The sequence below is a fragment of the Ptychodera flava genome, chromosome 7, assembly GCF_041260155.1.
Source record: "Ptychodera flava strain L36383 chromosome 7, AS_Pfla_20210202, whole genome shotgun sequence".
Lineage (NCBI taxonomy): Eukaryota > Metazoa > Hemichordata > Enteropneusta > Ptychoderidae > Ptychodera > Ptychodera flava.
In genome coordinates this window covers 44,016,746-44,036,917 of record NC_091934.1, presented here as the reverse complement: position 1 = coordinate 44,036,917, position 20,172 = coordinate 44,016,746, and the positions used below count along the sequence as shown (strand labels likewise).

The 20,172-nt window shown below is 35.4% G+C and overlaps 1 protein-coding gene across 1 annotated transcript in view; it reads right to left on the bottom strand.

Moving 5' to 3' along the window:
• LOC139137642 (arginine-glutamic acid dipeptide repeats protein-like) overlaps positions 1-20,172 on the bottom strand; it is a 165,344-nt gene that overhangs the window by 104,282 nt on the left and 40,890 nt on the right. The window contains 1 exon segment of the mRNA XM_070705841.1: positions 3,750-3,820. Coding sequence (XP_070561942.1) covers positions 3,750-3,820 — 71 coding nt within the window.

The following is a 20,172-nucleotide window of genomic DNA, read 5'->3' as shown; positions in this document are numbered from 1 at the left end:
AAGACATGAAAAATCGCAACAAAATGGCCGCCTCGCGGCCATATTGGATCGTATCACAAAATAAATCAACGTGCATCTGTAGGTCATAGTGCTATGCCTTTGTGCCAAGTTTGAACGAAATTGGTTTAGCAGTGTCTGAGAAACTGTTGATGACGGACGGACGGACGGACGGACGGACGGACGGACGGACGGACGGACGCACAGACGGGACCCAATCTATAAGTCCCCGCCGGACTTCGTCCGCGGGGACTAAAAAAGTACCACCATATCAAAATTAATCAGAGTCTATTTTCACATCAATGGATTTCTGTAATAAATTAACGATTTTGACTAATGGTTTCATAAAAACTTTAATATGTAATATGACGCTGTCATTAAAGGATCATACAAACTTGAAAGCTGTCTGAAAACATTTTTGAAGCTACATGTATCAATCAGAGGAATAGCTTTGGGAAGCTTTTCTGCCATACTTGAGGAGAAAATTTTACCAAAAATAAAAATATGAAAATTTTATTGAAGATGAATAGATCTGAATGTGTTCATTTCTAGAATATCATACTGAATAGTATGAGGTATTTTGATTTTGGCTTTAAGAACTTTAAAATATTTCAAAATACTATATTGAAATTACAAATTAGTAAGTTATTGATTCCACTAAAAGTTTACAGAATAAATGTTGAGACATTCTTAAAAAGCGTCAACTTTGTCTCTATAATCTATAACACCATATAGTATGAGGACAAACTACAGTATACTTACATATAATCAAACAGGATTCAAAGAAAATCTAATAATGTGTACGAGAAAAATATTCGTCTCCATATCAGATTAAACTCATAACAAAATCAGTTTTGAATTTCCAGTTTTCTAAGAAGAGTCCATGTGATTGAATAGAGTTTTATCATGATATTAACGTATGCTTGGCCATCTTGATGGACAGTCAATGACGTTACACAATGCTGTCGTCCAGGCTATTGTTAAATTATTCAAAGTATTTTTCCCATCAGCCCAATCTTCCTTAATTTTGAAAATTTGCCAAAACCATGAAATGAAATGAATAAGTTGAGGTGTTCACAACTGATGCTATTCATTTCATATTCTCTACCAAAGAATTTTACTCCACAATTGTTAGTCTCAATTTGCACTAATCTATTCATAATGCACAACTCCATATCATTCTTGCCAATGTCTCACAAATTGTATTTTATAAATATTAATTTTTAATTTATTTGCTGAGAAATTGTTGATATGATAGTAAGTAACAATTTCTCTGACTATTATTTTCAGTGTATCTACAAGCCGTTTTTAAGTTCATAGATTCTTTTGAGATGAGATTATTGTGATTTCTTTTGAGAAGCTTGATTGAAATTACAAGATCGATTGAGAGCTTGAGAGTTTCATCATGATCTTGTCCAGAGGCTCAATACTATGAGATATTTTGCAAATGCCAAGAGTAGCACTTCTACATTGCAACCAGTTTCACTAACTTCTATTCAAAATCTACAGTGCTGCAAAATCAATTTGTTACTGATAATTTGACATGTCACAGACAATTTTGAACATTTAGAAGAACATCTCAGTGTAGTTTCCTTGTTTTGTAATCCATTTCAAAACAGCAAATCAAGAAGGAAATTGCTCTGAGCTCTAGTGACTGATTTCCAAACATCTTAAGTGAGAAGACAAACGTAAAATGTGATAAGGTGTGTGGAAATGTCAAAACGTATAAACTGTTAATGTGTACATTAATCCCACTAGTGCTCAACAATATCCCATCCTTTGAAATGTAAGCTTGATGCAGAATACCGCAAGATTTTATCGTCATTGTGCCAAGCAAAAGATAAAATTTACTTCTTGTATTTTCACATTTGGAAAAGTGATGTATGATATGCAATATTTAGGTTTTTCCGTGGCCTCTGTGGCATGAGATTACTTCCCACACAAAATACTGATCTCACACTGACTGCAAATACTGTCTTGTTTTCTTCCCATATTTTAGAAACAAGTGCAGACAGGTCAAAGCATCCAGTCTACTAGTTTTAATGTTACCACATCATGAAGTCATTTTGGTTTTGCGTTGGCAATGTTTTTAAATACTTCAGCATAGACTTTTTAATCAAACCTACAGTATAATAACAATAAAGAACGATGTGCAGATCTTTCAGTGATGCATGCTAAGACCAGGACAATCTCCATTTTTTTTTCCTTTTCTGTAGATCAACTGAAGTTTTTTGTTTCAGTTTTTAAGTGACCTTTCCTTATCAGTTGTTGTAAACATTTCTGTGAGGGTAATAGTTCACAGACTAGTGTTACAGTAACTGGATACAGAGTATCTAAATGGTGTATACACCTGATACATTGTATAACAAAGTTACTAATCACTCACAAAGTATGGAATGTCTCTTCAAAAGGCAACTTTGTAACTAAAAACATACTGCTGTTGGCAGTATATTCACTTACACAGTAGTCGTGCACAGCACAAAAGATTATCAAGCCAATATGTCCATGGGGCAATCATGAAATATGTTACCACGTATATCCACGAAATTGCTCAGATTATCATATTTCATGATCTACATGGATACACAATGATTGATTAAATATTAAAACCCTGTTTAGATCCAGTGTACCCTAATTAAAAAGTAATGATGTGGCAGACTCGTGTATCAGTATATCAAATTCAATTCATTGTCAGCGAAAGGGTAAATTTAATTCTGATTTATCCATCCACATTGCCTGTATATCCTGGTCATATGGTACAGGAATTGACAAATTTTTGTTGATTTGGAAGGACAAAAACAACTGCATGACAAAAATCTGTTTTTACAGTTTTAAAAATATTCTGAATTTGTATTGAATATCCATCTATGATGCATTAATAGTAAATGTAATTTTCATTCAGGAATACTCTCCGATGCTATGATTAATTGCACCTCCATAGCGTTTTACTTGATACCTACTGGCTCTACTGTCTCTTGTGAATAATGAACAAGCATTTAACTGCCGTATGCTTTTACTTTTTGATCTAAACTCTATTTAGTTCTCATCAAACCGCTTTGACGTAGTAACCATGGCAACCAAATTTTTGTGAGAAATTCTTGGTGTTGGCTGAATACCAGAGTCATGGATAGTATTTTTATGTAAAGACTGAGGTGTCAATTTATATGTAAAGTGTTGTTAGATGTCATATGATGTAAACGGTCAACACTTTAAGCTTGATGAATATTGGCCGTGGATACAAATGTCGCCTACATGCAAAGCCTGAAAGCCACTACCTATGTCACACTCAGCAATTTTTCCAGAGAACAAAGAAAAACATGACCTCCTCTAATATTTCATGACAAAAATGAATGTAGATGATTTAAGACTCACAATAGAGGACTATCATGATACCGAATATTTCTCATTGTGGTGGAATGAGGACTGATTTTGAAGGAACACTGCGGAAGAGGATATTAAATTTGTATTCAATGTTGGCAAACTGAACCGTCACATTGACAGACAGAATTCATCTCCCCATTTACAAGCCAACAATCTCCGTGATCACAATCTCCAAAGCGCTGTGGGATCATAAAGAATCCATACAAACAGGAGAAATTTATACCTACATTTGACGTAAAAAGAAAGTGATCGTTTGATATGTGTATTTTCCATCAAATTCTGCTGTGAATTGTAAAGCTTTACGATCACAAACTGGAGTCATTAAATAAAGGATGTTCAACTGCCGAACAGAGATCAAAAGAGGTACTTACCAAACGAAATTCCTGAATGCCACAAATAAAATAAGGAGTATCAGCACGCTGACTCTCAATATATACATTATCTGTAAAATATGACAAACAGTATGTGTGTGTTAGAACTATATTACCATGATTGGGTCAATATGACATCCACTGCAGAATGCATGTCATTAATCAAGTTCTAACCGCTGACTTATTACAACGACGAAACCTGAAAAGTAATTAGGGAAAGTCATTAAATGTTCAACAGCATAAAAAGTTCCAATCCTTCAAATGTTCAAATGATTTGCTGGTTACTGATTGTATTTACCGCTTGAATGGTATCTTCAGTTGAATCCTGTCATTATTATGGTTCATACATAAAGACACAATTTCAAACTACCAGTATAATTGAAATAGTCAACACATACAAAAATAATCTCTTCATTTATTCTTTAATGGCCACAAACAATATGGATCAAACTCGGCATTTAGTTATATACATGTAAACAAAGACATCATAATCTGCAAAGCATCTGTTGAAATATTCTTGTATCCCAGTATGCAATTCTTCCTGCACTGTCCTCACATGAACTGTGTACGATGAGACTTTCATCTTTACATTGACCTTGAAACTGCAATGAGCTATCAAGCTGTAAAAATGATAGCCCTCCCTTTGAGATAAACTACATCAGAAATGAGATTAATATTTACATTTGCCTTGAAATTGCGGCATGCTTTCCACCTTTAAAAACGACCGTATTTTTGCTGGAGGCAATCGCACAGCGGAGACATAAAATAGATGGAACAGAGTGGGCAAATCAACTCAGGTGTCTATTTTCAGATAAATGCCCATTTCACCTGTGATAGTATGCATTTTGCTGTAAATCGTGAGTTCAGATTCTGACATTCTGAGTTGAAGAAGCCCCCTCAAATGGCTGATGTACAATATCGTTGGTGTAAAATATCATGAAATTGCTGGCTTTTCCTTTATTCTGACAGAGACCATATCTATTACTAACAGAACGTTCCTGAATGCTTTAAGATATCATATCCAATTATCTTGGGATTCAGTTCTTATGATATACAGCTTCCAAGCTGCAAGCTTTCACATGTCAAAACTTCTGATTTAATCATCATCTCAGATTATTCAAAGACAAAAAAGCTTCTAGTACAAGATAAAGAATAAATTGTAGTTATTCTCTGTTACAGGGCTCTGGGAGATTGGGTATTTTGCTTGCCTTTAACATGAACAGAAAACAAATTTGATAAATTCATATTTTACTTTTGAAATCATGAAAGAATGTTATGTGTCATTAGTGGAATTGAAAAATGCATAAAGGGAAACCTGAAACACAAAATTATTTTTACCTGGCAAAGCTACTCATGTCGGAATGATATGCCAAATTCATAACTGTTAAATGAAGGTAACATCATAATATTTCTACTTTCACTCAGAATTTTTACAACAACTATTGGTGAATTTTTCTATCGAAAATTTCAGATCTTTTCTCCATATAAAGTCCACTTGATCGCAATATCTTAACCTACTTTGGTGCCGTAAAATTGTCCCTCTGTTTTAATATGAGGACTTTGTCAATCTGGAAAACATATTGTCATGTACAGTTCTATGGATGATCTTGTTCACAATGACAAAATGTTTTGGAAACTCGCAAATGTCAGGTCAAGTGGTGACATTCACTCAGTGAAGCAGCTATCGATGACTTCAGACATTGCACTGTGTGTACACAGTCTTCTTCCTTTCCTAGCTGATTGCATTAGGCCAGCAAAGAAGAGTAACTGGAATACTGGGTATTAAATATCTGATCTTTAGCAGGGTGGTAACTGTAGCTTCATACAGACATCAAAAAACATTACTCAAACTTCGAAGAACACCAGAAATTTTATTATCTTCTGAGTGTGGCATTAAAATTATTGCTTTACTCGCAAGCCATGTACTTCAGTATGATATCATGTAAAACAATGTAAAATTCTTTACAAAATGGCCATGCAGCCATATTGGATCGAATCACAAAATTACTTGTCATGCATCTGTCCATCATAGTGTGTTGTGCTTGTGCCAACTTGAATGACATTAGTCGAGGCACAGCAATACATTGTACCGTCTACATTTCGTTATTATATAAGCAATTGTAACACTATGCATGACTGTTATGATTGGAACTTGATAATCCACAACATATACTGGTAATTTTATTTTCAACTGAGATAATAATCAGGATGCAAGCAATGATGCAACATTCTTTATGAATCTGGGTTTTTCACAACTATTAATGAATGCGCAGAATTTGGTAAGATCAATGTGTAAGACAGCACAGCGTGACGGATAAATAGACTCAATAAATCAGTCACTGTACGGTATATCCCACTGTTTCCAATTCGTAAACTTTCACACTTGCACACACATTTATTCAGATTGACCCTGACAGGAGAATCTGTGTCTGGAAGTTTTCATCACTGTCCTGTTCAATTCAAAGTGATAAACTATAAAATTGTAAATTAGAAATGCTGACGCAAGTCTCAAGATTGGCAATTATCGGAATGAGATCTCTTTCACAATGTCCTGATGATTCAATGTATCTGAGTTGTGACACATCACAGTTACTCTTCATTACATTGAGACTCAGTAATGAGACATCACAGGTTACAAGTGACTGAGAAATTGAATTATAACCCCTTGTCATCATTATGCTTTGGCGGCAGCCCTATTGTTTAAAATGGTGTAGTGGAACCTTACTGAAGTAAAGGTGGGAAAGGCTAAATTTTTATCATTACGAATGCAAAGCAATTACAGTTATGTAAAATTACCACGAGGAAAGGTGACACACATGACACAGTATCAGTCAAAACCAAAATTGGAGCTAATTGAGGTATTTTGGTAATTAACTTGATGTCAGGGTTAATTTGCCAGTGTTGATTTAGAATATACACTGACAGACAAGTACAGATCATGCTTGATAAAAGAGTGTAACTAATTGTCTTATGGAATGTGAAGACACCAGTTTGGTGTTTTGCAGCTGTCGAGGGTTACTGGCGGTAGCTTTTGATGATTTTTCACTATTTTTGTTTTTAATGTGAACTTCTGTTTCTTGTTCTTTTCCCTAAAGCATGTATAGATACTATAGATACACAGTATTCAGCTTGTCAAGTCAGCCTGTACATGTGTAAACTGCATTTTTATTGTAGACAAGTGAATAACAGTGTATTTAACATGATTTGTTGACAACCTAAATAGTGGGTTTATTGAGTATATTGGAGAAGTATAACAAGAACATTTAGTTGAAATAAAAAACAAAACATCATGACAAGTTCGAAGTATTGGCCCTTTAACAACCCAGTTACCAATCAGGAATGTCCACATCTTGATCGTATTGATGGAGATTAAATTTACGATGTCAAAATCTACTCACAGTATACTTTCATCTGAGAACCATTAATTTCAAAAGAAATATGGCAACAATTATTTGACTAATAAAGACAACATAACTGGTTTCCTGGGTAACATTCTAATGTTGTAACAATGCAAATGATCATCTTGTAACACAATGTACGACATGAAGAGAGTGGAATTAAGAGACATTACATACACAATGGGTAGCTGCGCAAGCTGAACTATTAAAGAATGGAAACAGTATGACTGCAGACAGGAAGACAGGACTGCATTACACCGGAAATAGCCTGAAATTTCACATCATCGCTTACATACATGTATCTGCACATTATTCAGCTACAGCATGTTGAAGGCAGTTCCTGACGGTGACACATTTTTATTGATAGAGCTAATTCTCTCATTTCAATATTACTAGTATCACATGAAGGCCTCCACCCCCACTCTCCCACCCCCCTAAATCGAATAATGGGATAAAGGTTCTTTTTTATCTACATAAATTTTCACTCACAATTTATCGTGCATTGTGAGTATACCTTTTTCTATATATGCAACTTTATTTCTATATGAAAAAATTGATGTTATTTTTCATCAATATACAATGCTTTTTTGTGTTTCTGTTCCTGGCTGTACAAATGATATTATGAAGCGCCCTCTGGAGTTTAGAAAGAGAACATTTGTTAGACAGCTTAATTCCAAGATAATTTATCTGCATTCTTTTTATTTTTGGACGGAACAGAAAGTAGGTTGATGGTCAAGCCATTTGCATTTGAAGATAATGTCAACTTTTACACGGAAAGTCTGAGTACAAAAAACTGATCAGTTTAAACACAAATATGAAGAGTCACTGAATTGATAGAATAGAGAATACCGGTACACTAAAGCACTCACGATTACTTACAGAATGAGTCAGCTGTATTGAAAGTACATGAATTTGTATCCTTGACAGAAACATTAAGATGGATGAGTGTGTGTCAAAACAGTTCAGTTATAAGTACAGTAGTGTTAAAGGAAGCTTCACAATGTACAGAAACCCTGATCCTAAGAATTGTACAAATATGAAGGTCTTGAACTTCCCTGGTTTTAACCTTAAAAGCCATGTGTAACACATTTTGGAATTAGCATTAGTGACGGAGGTTAGATGATTGATTGATCTGTATGCAAATATTGGAATATGTCACTTAACTGAGAGGGCCAGGGGATTGGAATTATTCTACATTGTATGTACTCATACTTGTACTCAACAAAATCAGTTTTGAATTTCCGGTTTTCTAAGAAGAGTCCATGTGATTAAATAGAGTTTTATCATGATATTAACGTATGCATGGCCATCTTGATGGACAGTCAATGACGTTACACAACGCTGTCGTCCAGGCTATTGTTAAATTATTCAAAGTATTTTTCCCATCAGCCCAATCTTCTTTAATTTGAAAATTTGCCAAAACCATGAAATGAAATGAATAAGTTGAGGTGTTCACAACTGATGCTATTCATTCCATATTCTCTACAAAAGAATTTTACTCCACAATGTTAGTCTCAATTTGCACTAATCTATTCATAATGCACAACTCCATATCATTCTAGCCAATGTCTCACAATTGTATTTTATAAATATTAATTTTTAATTTATTTGCTGAGAAATTGTTGATATGATAGTAAGTAACAATTTCTCTGACTATTATTTTCAGTGTATCTACAAGCCGTTTTTAAGTTCATAATTCTTTTGAGATGAGATTATTGTGATTTCTTTAGAGAAGCTTGATTGAAATTACAAGATCGATTGAGAGCTTGAGAGTTTCATCATGATCTTGTCCAGAGGCTCAATACTATGAGATATTTTGCAAATGCCAAGAGTAGCACTTCTCCATTGCAACCAGTTCACTAACTCTATTCAAAATCTACATTGCTGCAAAATCAATCAATTGATCATAAAAAATTTCCAGACTTCAAGGTACATGTCAGCAGCATAAGGATAAAAATCTCACAACTCAAAATTATTGTATTCTGTATGATCGTTTAGCCACCATTTTTGTTGGTTGCATTGACCCAACAAGTTATTTTTCCGCTTCCTTCATCCATAAGAGCATGAGACAGTCTATGGTCTATTATGATACATACGTCATATTTAAAAACATTGCAAAATGTGACATGTGTATGTTAGATTATATATTTAGATGGACTGAGAATCCATCATCATGGGAGACTGTCAGATATGATAAAACAGTTCAGCTGTAAAAAAGTTTTATTCCTAATACACTTGCCCTTAGATCATACTATAGACCATTAGTTGTCTCATGCCCTGGTTGATCATACACTTATAGACCATAGAATGTCTCATGCCCAATGTGATCATACCATACAGTCAACCAATTGTCTCATGCCCAAGGTGAACATACCATACAGTCAACCATAGATTGTCGGCAGATCGTCCATGTAGCCGACACGAACACGAAGTGTCTGTTACCGGCTACCAAAAACTATGAAAAATAGTAACGAATGAGCTACAAAATCACTATCAGTTTTAAGTTGAAGGTAGAATAAGTCTGTGCCTTTGTATAAAATACTATAAAAATAGTAGAAAGTGAGCAACCAGCTGAAAGTTAGAACGCATATCATTTGCATCTCATTGTCGGCTACATGGACTGTGTGCCAGATTGTCTCATGCCCAAGATGATTATACCATACGTCAACCATAGATTGTCTCATGCCCAAGGTGAACATAAGATACAGTCAACCATAGATTGTCTCATGCCCAAGATGATTATACCATACAGTCAACCACAGATTGTCTCATGCCCTAGGTGATCAAACTATACAGTCGACCATAGATTGTCTCATGCCTAGGTGATCATAATAGACAATGACGATAAAACCTAGCGGTATTCTGCATCAAGCTTACATTTCAAAGGATGGGATATTGTTGAGCTCTAGTGGGATTAATGTACACATTAACAGTTTATACGTTTTGACATTTGCACACACCTTATTACATTTTACGTTTGTCTTCTCACTTAAGATGTTTGGAAATCAGTCACTAGAGCTCAGAGCAATTCCTTCTGATTTGCTGTTTTGAAATGGATTACAAAACAAGGAAACTACACGGAGATGTTCTTCTAAATGTTCAAAATTTTCTGTGACATGTCAAATTATCAGTAACAAATTGATTTATGATCTACTTTTATAAGGAGATTTCTATTTGTATTTTACACCTACCAACATCTAGATCATGTTTCTGTTGTCAGGGTATCCCTTGTGGAGACTCACAAATTACCTACATGGATTGTACAGTACTTGAAAAGCAGTATAGGTAATGAGGTTTAATTGATGGCCTTGTGTATGTCTACATATACTGAGTGTAAACATAATAGACTTGTATCTACAATATGCCAGTAACACTGATCGGATAATGTGTCATTTGTTTAACCATCTGTAAGCAGGAAAGAACAGCCAATATAGATACAGTGGACACATCGCTAGTATCTCCTACATCCTCTGGTTCAATTTACAATCAGTGAAACAGCAGTATTTTATGCAAACTTTCGACAAATTTTTAGTTACATGTTATCCATATAACTTGTCACTATAGCACATTCCATCTACATGTACCAACAAATAGAACATATCAGAAATAATTCATGACAGCGCTTGAAATTAATGCTCGCGACAAAACACTACCGGAAAGGACATATTCTACCTAAATCCACAGAAAAGTGATTTTTGTTTCCAGGAAGAGAGAATTTTTAATGTGTGTCCTTGTAACAGCAGCGACAAAACTATGTGTGCATAAAACGTGTCAGAGTCAGTGTTCTGATGAATACAGGTTAAACTTTCTCAAGGTTTTTCCTTCCTTGGATACAGTATATCAATAGTCAGGATGTTGTTCAATTTACGAATACAATATGGGATCTAGATAGTGACACCACCTTTATTCGGTCACTACTAACTGCTTTATTAATATGCACTCACAACACAAGCTGCTATGAACTTTAAGTATTTTATTGTGCTATGAACAGAAACCAGCTAATTTTACAATGAGAGGCATATAATTGTTGTTCCACGTTCACATGAGATAAGCTTGAATAGCCCCATGTCGACTACAGATACACAGTAAAGATACTGTAGATATGTGACAGCTGGTTATTTATGACAAAGTCATACAAGAAGTTATGACCTATGAAAGGCTTTTTCAAAGAGGATTTAGCACAGAATAAGTCTGTCTTTGTGGAGCGATTTATTGCAAAACGTGTTCTATTTCATCATCAACACATTTACATAATTGGAAATCGCTTCTTATATATTTATCCTAAAGTTTAAATTTCTCTTCTGTGTTTGTCAGAATCTCGTCCATTAAATTTGTGACGTATTTCTTTATGGTTAATGGATTTTATGCTTGATAGATTTTACATTGAAAATCCTAGAAATGACAATTAATGGCTTTCTCCTAAATAAAAAAAAAACATTAAAAGATCGTACGGCAAGTCAAATTAAATTTATGAATTACATTTTCTGAAAATCCATGACCCATAACATTTTTACACACATCAAAATAGTCATCCACTCACTAACACATGCTCTCTCTCTCTCTCTCTCTCTCTCTCTCTCTCTGATGCCTGCAAAAACATCAAGCAAATAAATCGTTTACGCAAGCATTTATATCAGCAGTAAAATATCTCATACAAACTTCCTTTAAAAATGGTTTGTGAGGACAATATTGGTACATGCACTGCAACATTATTACTTGATGTTCTCAGCCAGTGTATGTATACAAAACTTCAAAGTGTTCTTGAAATGCAAAAAACAAGAATAATTTTGGCGACAACCCAAGTGAATTCTGATGTCTGAGATTGAATTGCTCATTTGTTTTACATCAACAACTAATGAGAACTGTTGATACTCTCACTTCTGATTTTCACAGACTGTAAAATACACCTTTTGATACAATAATTGTATCAATTTAAAATATACAATGTAGCCATTAGTCTGGCCAATCAGAAGACAACATTGTACAATGTACCTAAAATAGATTTTATATGACAAGATGTAACTAAAATATTTGACTAATATTCAACATATGATGAAAGTATTGTTGCCTTAAATTCAGATATTCACAGCGACGTTTCCAAATAATCATGCTGACAAAGGAACTTCAATATTTACATTTAACACTGGTTATTTGACTTGCAACAGATTCATCATTTCATACATATTTTGTCAGGTTTATTTTCTTTAAATCGTGTCCATGTTACACTGTCTCTGTGGACTTTGTAGCAGAATACAGCTCAATCAAATACACCAGTTACATTTTATAATGGCCAGCATAAAGGTAAAAGCATTATCCTACTTCACTCTACCTTATCTCCTTTCACAATAAAACGACAAGATGTCAGACTTGATTACTTTCGAATTAGTTTCCGCTATGGAATGCAAAATGAGCTCAAATAATCACACTTCTTTATCAACATATCAGTCTCATCATTGAATATCGTTTCTGTCACATCAGGATTTCAGCTCTCCATTTTTCTCTTTTCATGTTTTATTCTCAAATTATACAATGAATAAAAAAAAAAACCCAAATTAAAACTAACGTAACAAAATTACAGGCAGTTTGACTTAATATACCTAAAAAAACAAAAAATTTAAAATCTCTGTATTTTTATTGTTTATTAAAGGTATTCTTCACAATTGCATAATGATACTTAATGCTCTCACCCCTGTACCCATATATCCCTACAATGTGTGCTTCTATTTGACAAATTTAGTGAAAAAGTATACATATTTTACTAGATTATAATATCACAGTAAAACAAGAGTCCACTGATGTTGTACACTATTTGAGAGCCTAAACAAGTTTCATTGTTTAAATACAATAATATGATGAGATTCATTTATATCAAATTGTCAAACTATTGGTATGTCAGTAGCGGATTTGCACCACAACTGATCAAAATATCCTAATTTCTTTATGAACAAAAAACAGCAGAAGTCATTACAATTTGATGTATTTATTCGATTTTTTGAAATTCAAAATGGGCACCATCCCTGTGTTAACTCTATTTGGCAAATATTCAATTTTGATATTCAGAAAACTAAGACAACGAAAACTCCAAGAGCTTCCAACGTAAGTGGTAGATCAGAAAGGAATTGTAAACATTTGAAGTTTGAATATCTGGTTAACAGTCTGTGTCATTGACAGAATATCATAACCAATAATCAAATTGGATTCAAAATAGCAAATAATTATCTACAGAGATAATTAGATCAATAGGATAATTTACAATGATATAATTAGATTTGAATCATCAACTATCAAATGGTATTGACATAATTTTACATAATACATACAGTACTTTATTATTCATCTACTTGAGGAAAGATATGCTGAAAACAGATGATAATTGGAGACAGGCAAGTTTGTCAGGAATGGCTGATACAGTACAAAATGTGTGTTCTGAGTATTATATAAAGTAGTAGTACATGCCATATCCCTTTTCCTGCCAAGTTAATATTTCACAATTGGGTCAAGGTGGATAAAATTAGTGAAGCACAACATATTCCGTATGGTGTATTTTAACATAATGTTGAAATTTGAAGGCAATTAAGAACATTAATACTGTAAACTAATTTTTTATGGACTAAAGATGCTATAACAGACCAAGCCAAGTGGGTGAAATACGTGATGTTTTGGCTCAATACTGCTTTTAACTGATTTGGATGATGGGTAAATGATACTGTCTGGCAGGAAAAGGGTTAAAATTGACAAAACTTTTTCTCAGACTTTCCTAGATGAAACTTTCAACTACCGGTATACTCTTACCAAATCAAGAATAAAAATCAGGGGTCGTCATGCAAATTTTCATACAAGAGCAACAAACTGCCAAAGATTTACCGATATACCAAATTCAAAATGGCCACAATCCTAGTGATTACTTCACTCTGTACGGGAAAATTAAATTTTTGATTTTCATAAAACTAAGATGGTGAAAACTTGCCTTATTCAGCTCCAAAATGAGCCCAAACAAACGATACACCGGAAAAATATTGTAGAAATTTGAGATTCCAAATGTCTGTCTCCGTGGCACTTTCTACTTTAAAGCAAGCATTCTGTCATCGACAAGTACCTTTGCAGAGGAAACACTAAGCTGACTCCATTGCAAAAACTATTTGATTACTGCCCTGGGCGTTAAAAAGGTTACCATCCTGTGTAACAACAAGGTGAACGCTTACAGCAATAACATTCCTCCATAGGTGATAATATTGTCCAGGTATTGACACACCAAAGCACCCAGGAAAAGCCCTATCCTTTACTGTGCCTTGAGCTATATGTGACAGACATACGATATCACCATCAACAAATCTACCATTTGACCGATCCTTTGTCTCATACAACCTTACCTCTGACACACAGTAAACACCCCGAACACAAACCTCTTTTGTGATGTCCGCAGTTTACGAGTATGCCTGATCACATCACTAAATGTCCAAGACCATCAATCATTTATAGTCATCACACACAACGACTGTCTGGCCTGCAGTTTGACCACAAAACTAGCACATTTGCCAGTAGCAACTTTGTAAAGTTCCATATTTTAAACAAATTTACTACTGATTGCTGTATATGCTTGATTACCATTAACTCTTTTCATCCCAATTTCTGTGGCAACTATTTCCAACCATAGGAAACCGGACGTCAAAGATTGCTGATGAAATGATTGAAACATTTGCTACAACAAACCTTTATTCAACAACTGTTTCAAGAGATATATACCATTATACTTATTGCATAAAACAAACTATTTTTTCCCTTTTGCTGACACATAGAATTCTTAAATTTGAACAATTTAACCCTTTCCACCACCATGGTTTGTCCCAAAACCATTGTTTCTATGGTAAAGTTGGACCTGTATACAGGGAAACTGGGGGTGAAAGGGTTAATTCAAAATTCAAGATATTGAAAACAGTTTGTCTTGTATTGGACATCGGCTGATCTTTCTTCCCGTCTATGGTTAATACAAGTAACAGAATTCCAGGGTAAACATTCCATTCAAACCATTCCGGATTGCTGTGGTTCCTGATGGAAATGAATTGTGTGAATGCGGACAGTGGATGTTGAACACAACAAGTTCTCACTGACTTAAATGATGTTTTCTCAGACAAACACATACTTCACCTGCACCCATGCAATGCTACTAATGAGTGTATTGTGCAAACACCATGTTTTCTGATCGGGTCCTTAGCACATCAAAAGAAACACTTATGCAATTCAAGCAGGGAGATCAGTAAGATCTGTTTTGGGAACTTTTTGTTAACCCCTTGGGCCACTTCTGGTAACTTCGCCATCTACAGACACACAATACCCAGTCTGATATTATACTACTTTCATATGATATCCAAGTGTAATTATTGTAATTTGCAATCCATTAGTTTGCCAGTGATGTTGAAATTATACTGATCAATATACGTACTGTTGATTGAACGGAAAATCAGTAGCTAAAGTGATAAAGCCTTTTATGGATGACTTAACATGTTGTAACATGGATGACATCATTACTACAGTTAGGCAACATCACACAATGGGATTCTAGCTCCTCAATTCCTGAAGATTTCACTTAACAACCCACGCTAAGCGGCGAGAAAAATCCCAACAATGTATTCTGAATATCAAGTTTGTACACAGGCGACCCAATAAGTACTACTGAGTTTTTCAATGTTTTCTCTATCATTTTCTCTTCTTTCTTCATGCTCTGAATGATCGGAATAAATAAAATAAATGGTTTATATAACATAACCTAGCCTCTGTGACTCTTTATTTATTTTACACTCCATTACAAGGACGTATATCTCTCATACACACATGCTGTAATTAATTAGTCAACACAACTAATTATGCTAATCCGTGGACTTATCAGGGATTTTACGGGTTGGTCAACATCGCGAAAGATAGGAATGGTTACTAAAACGGGAAGGTAAGAAGCTCTCCTGAAATGTGTCCAGAAATTACCAAATTGCGGCCAGTCATGACCATTTATCCAAAATCTACTGCAGCCAATGTATTTCGATGGCGAGGGGAGCCAGCTACTCTTATTTCAAACGTTTAAATGGTCGCGAACAGTGCAAACCCTGCCAGTGCCTTGCCTGCAGTTCATGGCATGAGGACGTCCGTAAAGCAGGAAGTCGGAAGTTGAAACCTTTGACCTTTACGTTGTTTATATGTGGGCAAACTTGTAAACATATTTCCCAGGGACAAGCCTGATTTTGACTAGGGTCAAAGTTCGTGTGGTTAAGCGTGGTTCTCTCAATCGGGTGGTGTTGCTAAGGTTTTGTCTGCCCACCGTCCGTGGGTGGAGGGACGGTGGTCTGCCTAATGTCTGCTGTGCGTTCTCGATAATTTTGCTGTATTTTTTCTCACAAACATTGGAAATTCGTTTAAGTTTTAAGAAACATTTCGTTCATGTAAGGAAATCATATAGCAAGTACTTCTTGCGCTGGTGCAAACTCTACGAAATATTATGATATCAACGATGTTTTCCATGATAGTTTACAAGGTTTCTTGTCTAAATTCGCGGAAATCATCAAGAATATCTAAAAAATACTACACGTAATTATGACTACATTTTGTATGTGTAGAGGTGTTGTTTGCCGTTCCGAACGTATGTTCTACACGTACGCGACGTATGGTTATCACTGATCAGCTGACGATGGAACGTAATTACGTGTAACTAAACTTCTCCATAACGATATGTTACCGGCAGACATGGAGATAATAGCGAGTGAATAGAAATGACGGTGACTGGTTGAAAAAATTCACAGGGCTGGTAAAAATTCTCACAGGCTTCTTAACGTAGTGGCCGACATCATCGGTGATGTCAGTTTGTGTTTCGATGTTGCGAGGTCACCGCTGAGGTGACTTTAGCCTCGTCAACCGCTTGTACGCCAGAAAAAGAACGGTCTGCGAGTAGCCATGTCGGAAAAAGCTGGAAAAACGGCGATAGCTTGGTGATTTTCGAGCGGATTTCTGGTAGTGGTAGGCTCCTAATAACCATGTTGTCGATGAGTGTTGGCAATTTGGGTGGAAAATATGGACCCAAAGCTAGCCTAACAGTATAAACGAAGTTTTATAGCCCGTGCGCCGCTTCTTTCGGGAATTTTGTGCACTAACACTGCATAAGGCACGATTGAAAATCGATGAATTCCTTAGACTAGTAGCGACCATGGAGCTAGAAACTAGCTCTATGTAGCGACCAACTCTCTTTTACTATGCGAAAAAAGTAACCGGCGACATTAACTCTTTGACGCCGTACAGTCCATTCTAGTCATGAGCTTGGTTGCTACCGTACACCAGAAAATAACCGACTTTGACGTCAAAGGCCTGTTGCTGGTACGTACTTTGAGACAGAAAATAACGATATGTTACCGGTAGACATGGAGTTAATAGCGAGTGCAGAGAAATGAAGGTGACTGGTTTAAAAATTCACAGTGCTGGCCAAAATTCTCCAGTGTGTGCTCCTGCTAATGTGTCACCATTTGCTTGAATCACGACGCGGTTTGTAAATTATACTTGGTATATACACTCCCAGAAAACGACGACGTGAAACATACATCTATATAATTTTGTTGAAAAAACTCATGAAACGGCAACTCCGGCGATCTTTTTCTGCTTGGTCGGTCGATACTTTCTGGATGGCATTTGTTACATGGAGCAGGACCATGTCTGCTTAGTTATGTTAGAATTTGGCGCTTGGCAACGAAAAGCATGCGCGTTTCCAGTGTTCCTTTCGATCTAACTTCCCGTTTATTTTTGAATAATGAGCAGTGTTTGTTTGCGCATATCATGAATATATAAGCGTCCACTAGGTTTACGGACGTCCTCGGGACACGTTTCCCAAGATCTTCATACCTTCCCCTTTTTCATTAACATCACTATCTTTCCGATGTTGACCAACCTCTGATAAGTCCACGGATTAGCATAATTAGTTGTGTTGACTAATCAATTACAGCATGTGTGTATGAGAGATATACGTCCTTGTAATGGAGTGTAAAATGAATAAAGATTTATTTTATTTACTACGATCAGTCAGAGCATGAAGAAAAGGAGAGGGGCTGACAGTGACAGAGAAAACTGAGAAAACTCAATAAAGAGTCAAGAGGCTATAGGTTAGGATATATAGTCATTTATTTATTTACTACGATCAGTCAGAGCATGAAGAAAAGGAGAGGGCTGACAGTGACAGAGAAAACTGAGAAAAAACTCAATAATAAGCTTATCAATATGTATGGGCCGCCTATGGTTTGTAGCTGGCAAGCTTACAAAAATCAAACTAATTAGTCAACACTGGTGATTTGCTGTATTTGGGACAACACAACTTGTAATTAAGTTTACTGATTAATTGCAACTGGACGACAGCTGTATTAAAAGGGGTTTAGATCATCTCCTTCCAACTTCAGAACCTAAGCAGCTTTTGACAATGGGATTCTTTTGATGGCATAGCTCTGAGCTGAGAAGGAAACAATTTTAGTGCATGGGTAGATCTGGGTAAAAGATTTACAATAAATTTTGTATTGATTCGCTAAGCCAATGGGTTTAGTTGCTATGACAAATTTGAGTGTTCTATGGACTTTTAAAGTGCCTCCCAAAAGTTCATGCATTGCACTGACTATATGTGCTGAATAAAAAACAATGACTACATTTGGATTCACTGGGTCTACAGTACTGTATACCTGGTCTTAAATCTTTGCCATACATCCATGAATGCAGTCAAAACAGAAGTTGTAAATAGAATAATAATGTCTTGTGAGGAGATGCAGTTAATTGAAATCTGCATGTATGTTTTAACTTCTCCTTTCACAGGAATTGTAATCACCTTGATATTGTGAAAAGATCAACAGTTTATTAAACACAAGTAGGACAGAACCCTACAGTGGGAAGGTAACTTCCTTCCAACAAATCATTTTTCACCTTTTTTTTATAAAAGGCAATTCAACTCAATACTGGAAACAGCACCCTCGGTCATTGAACTTTCCATACAGGAAACTATATGATGTCTTTTCAGCCTCTTTTGTATTGGCAAGGAGTGTTGTTTTTCTTTCACAGAGATACAGATAAGAGTCCATAAACTCAAAGTCACTTACAGCTTACAATGAGTATGCAAGAACTTTTCACCAATTTCCAAGGACGAAAATTTTCCAGATATCATTTTTTTGATATCAAGACTGATTATCTTGTCATTTTTGAAAATTGTAGATGGATTATCAATTTTCCAGAACGTTCTAAGATTAAATTTTATTTTCAAGGACTTGTCAGAGACTTTTAAGGATGCTTTAAAAATTCAAGGACATTCCGGGAGCAAATGGACTCTGTAAATACATGTTCTTTTAAATTTACAAAGGCTCTTTCATCAAAAAGAAAAACTTCTCCATTTGCCCTGGTGCATCTATACCGGAGTAAATTAATAATGCTGGGCAAAGTGTACGGATCCCAAAGTTCAGGGTTTGAAAAGATTAGCGCTGTATTTCCCATATGAATAGTGCTTGACAAGAGTAACAGCAGGAAAATCACATACTTTATCCAGCCAACTCAAAACACCCCACTATCATGCAGACACTGCATCAACTCCAGAGTGAAATAAAAAGTCACAAACACAGCAAGACTGTATCACACCTTGGGATATCCATACCCGTAGCTACCTCCTGGACTTCAAACAGTAGAGTATAATTTGTTTACTCTTTGTAATACCCTACTTACTGGACGTATGGTATTACAAAGATGACTAATGTGCCTGTAATACAGTCAACAGTAAATCCATCAACAATTAAAAAATAACTGATCAGTGTGTTCAAATGTGTACATGCAGAATCACCTCCTTCAACTCCTGTAAAAATACCTTAAAGACATTATTCACATTTGCCATTCATGAAGGATATAATAAAACTTCTCACCTCTAAGCTGAACACCTGCAGGTCACACAGTTTCTTTAATAAATTCACCTCATGCATGTTTTATTATTTCATCACATGTGACTTTTTCCCCTTTGGCGATATAACCAGCATGGT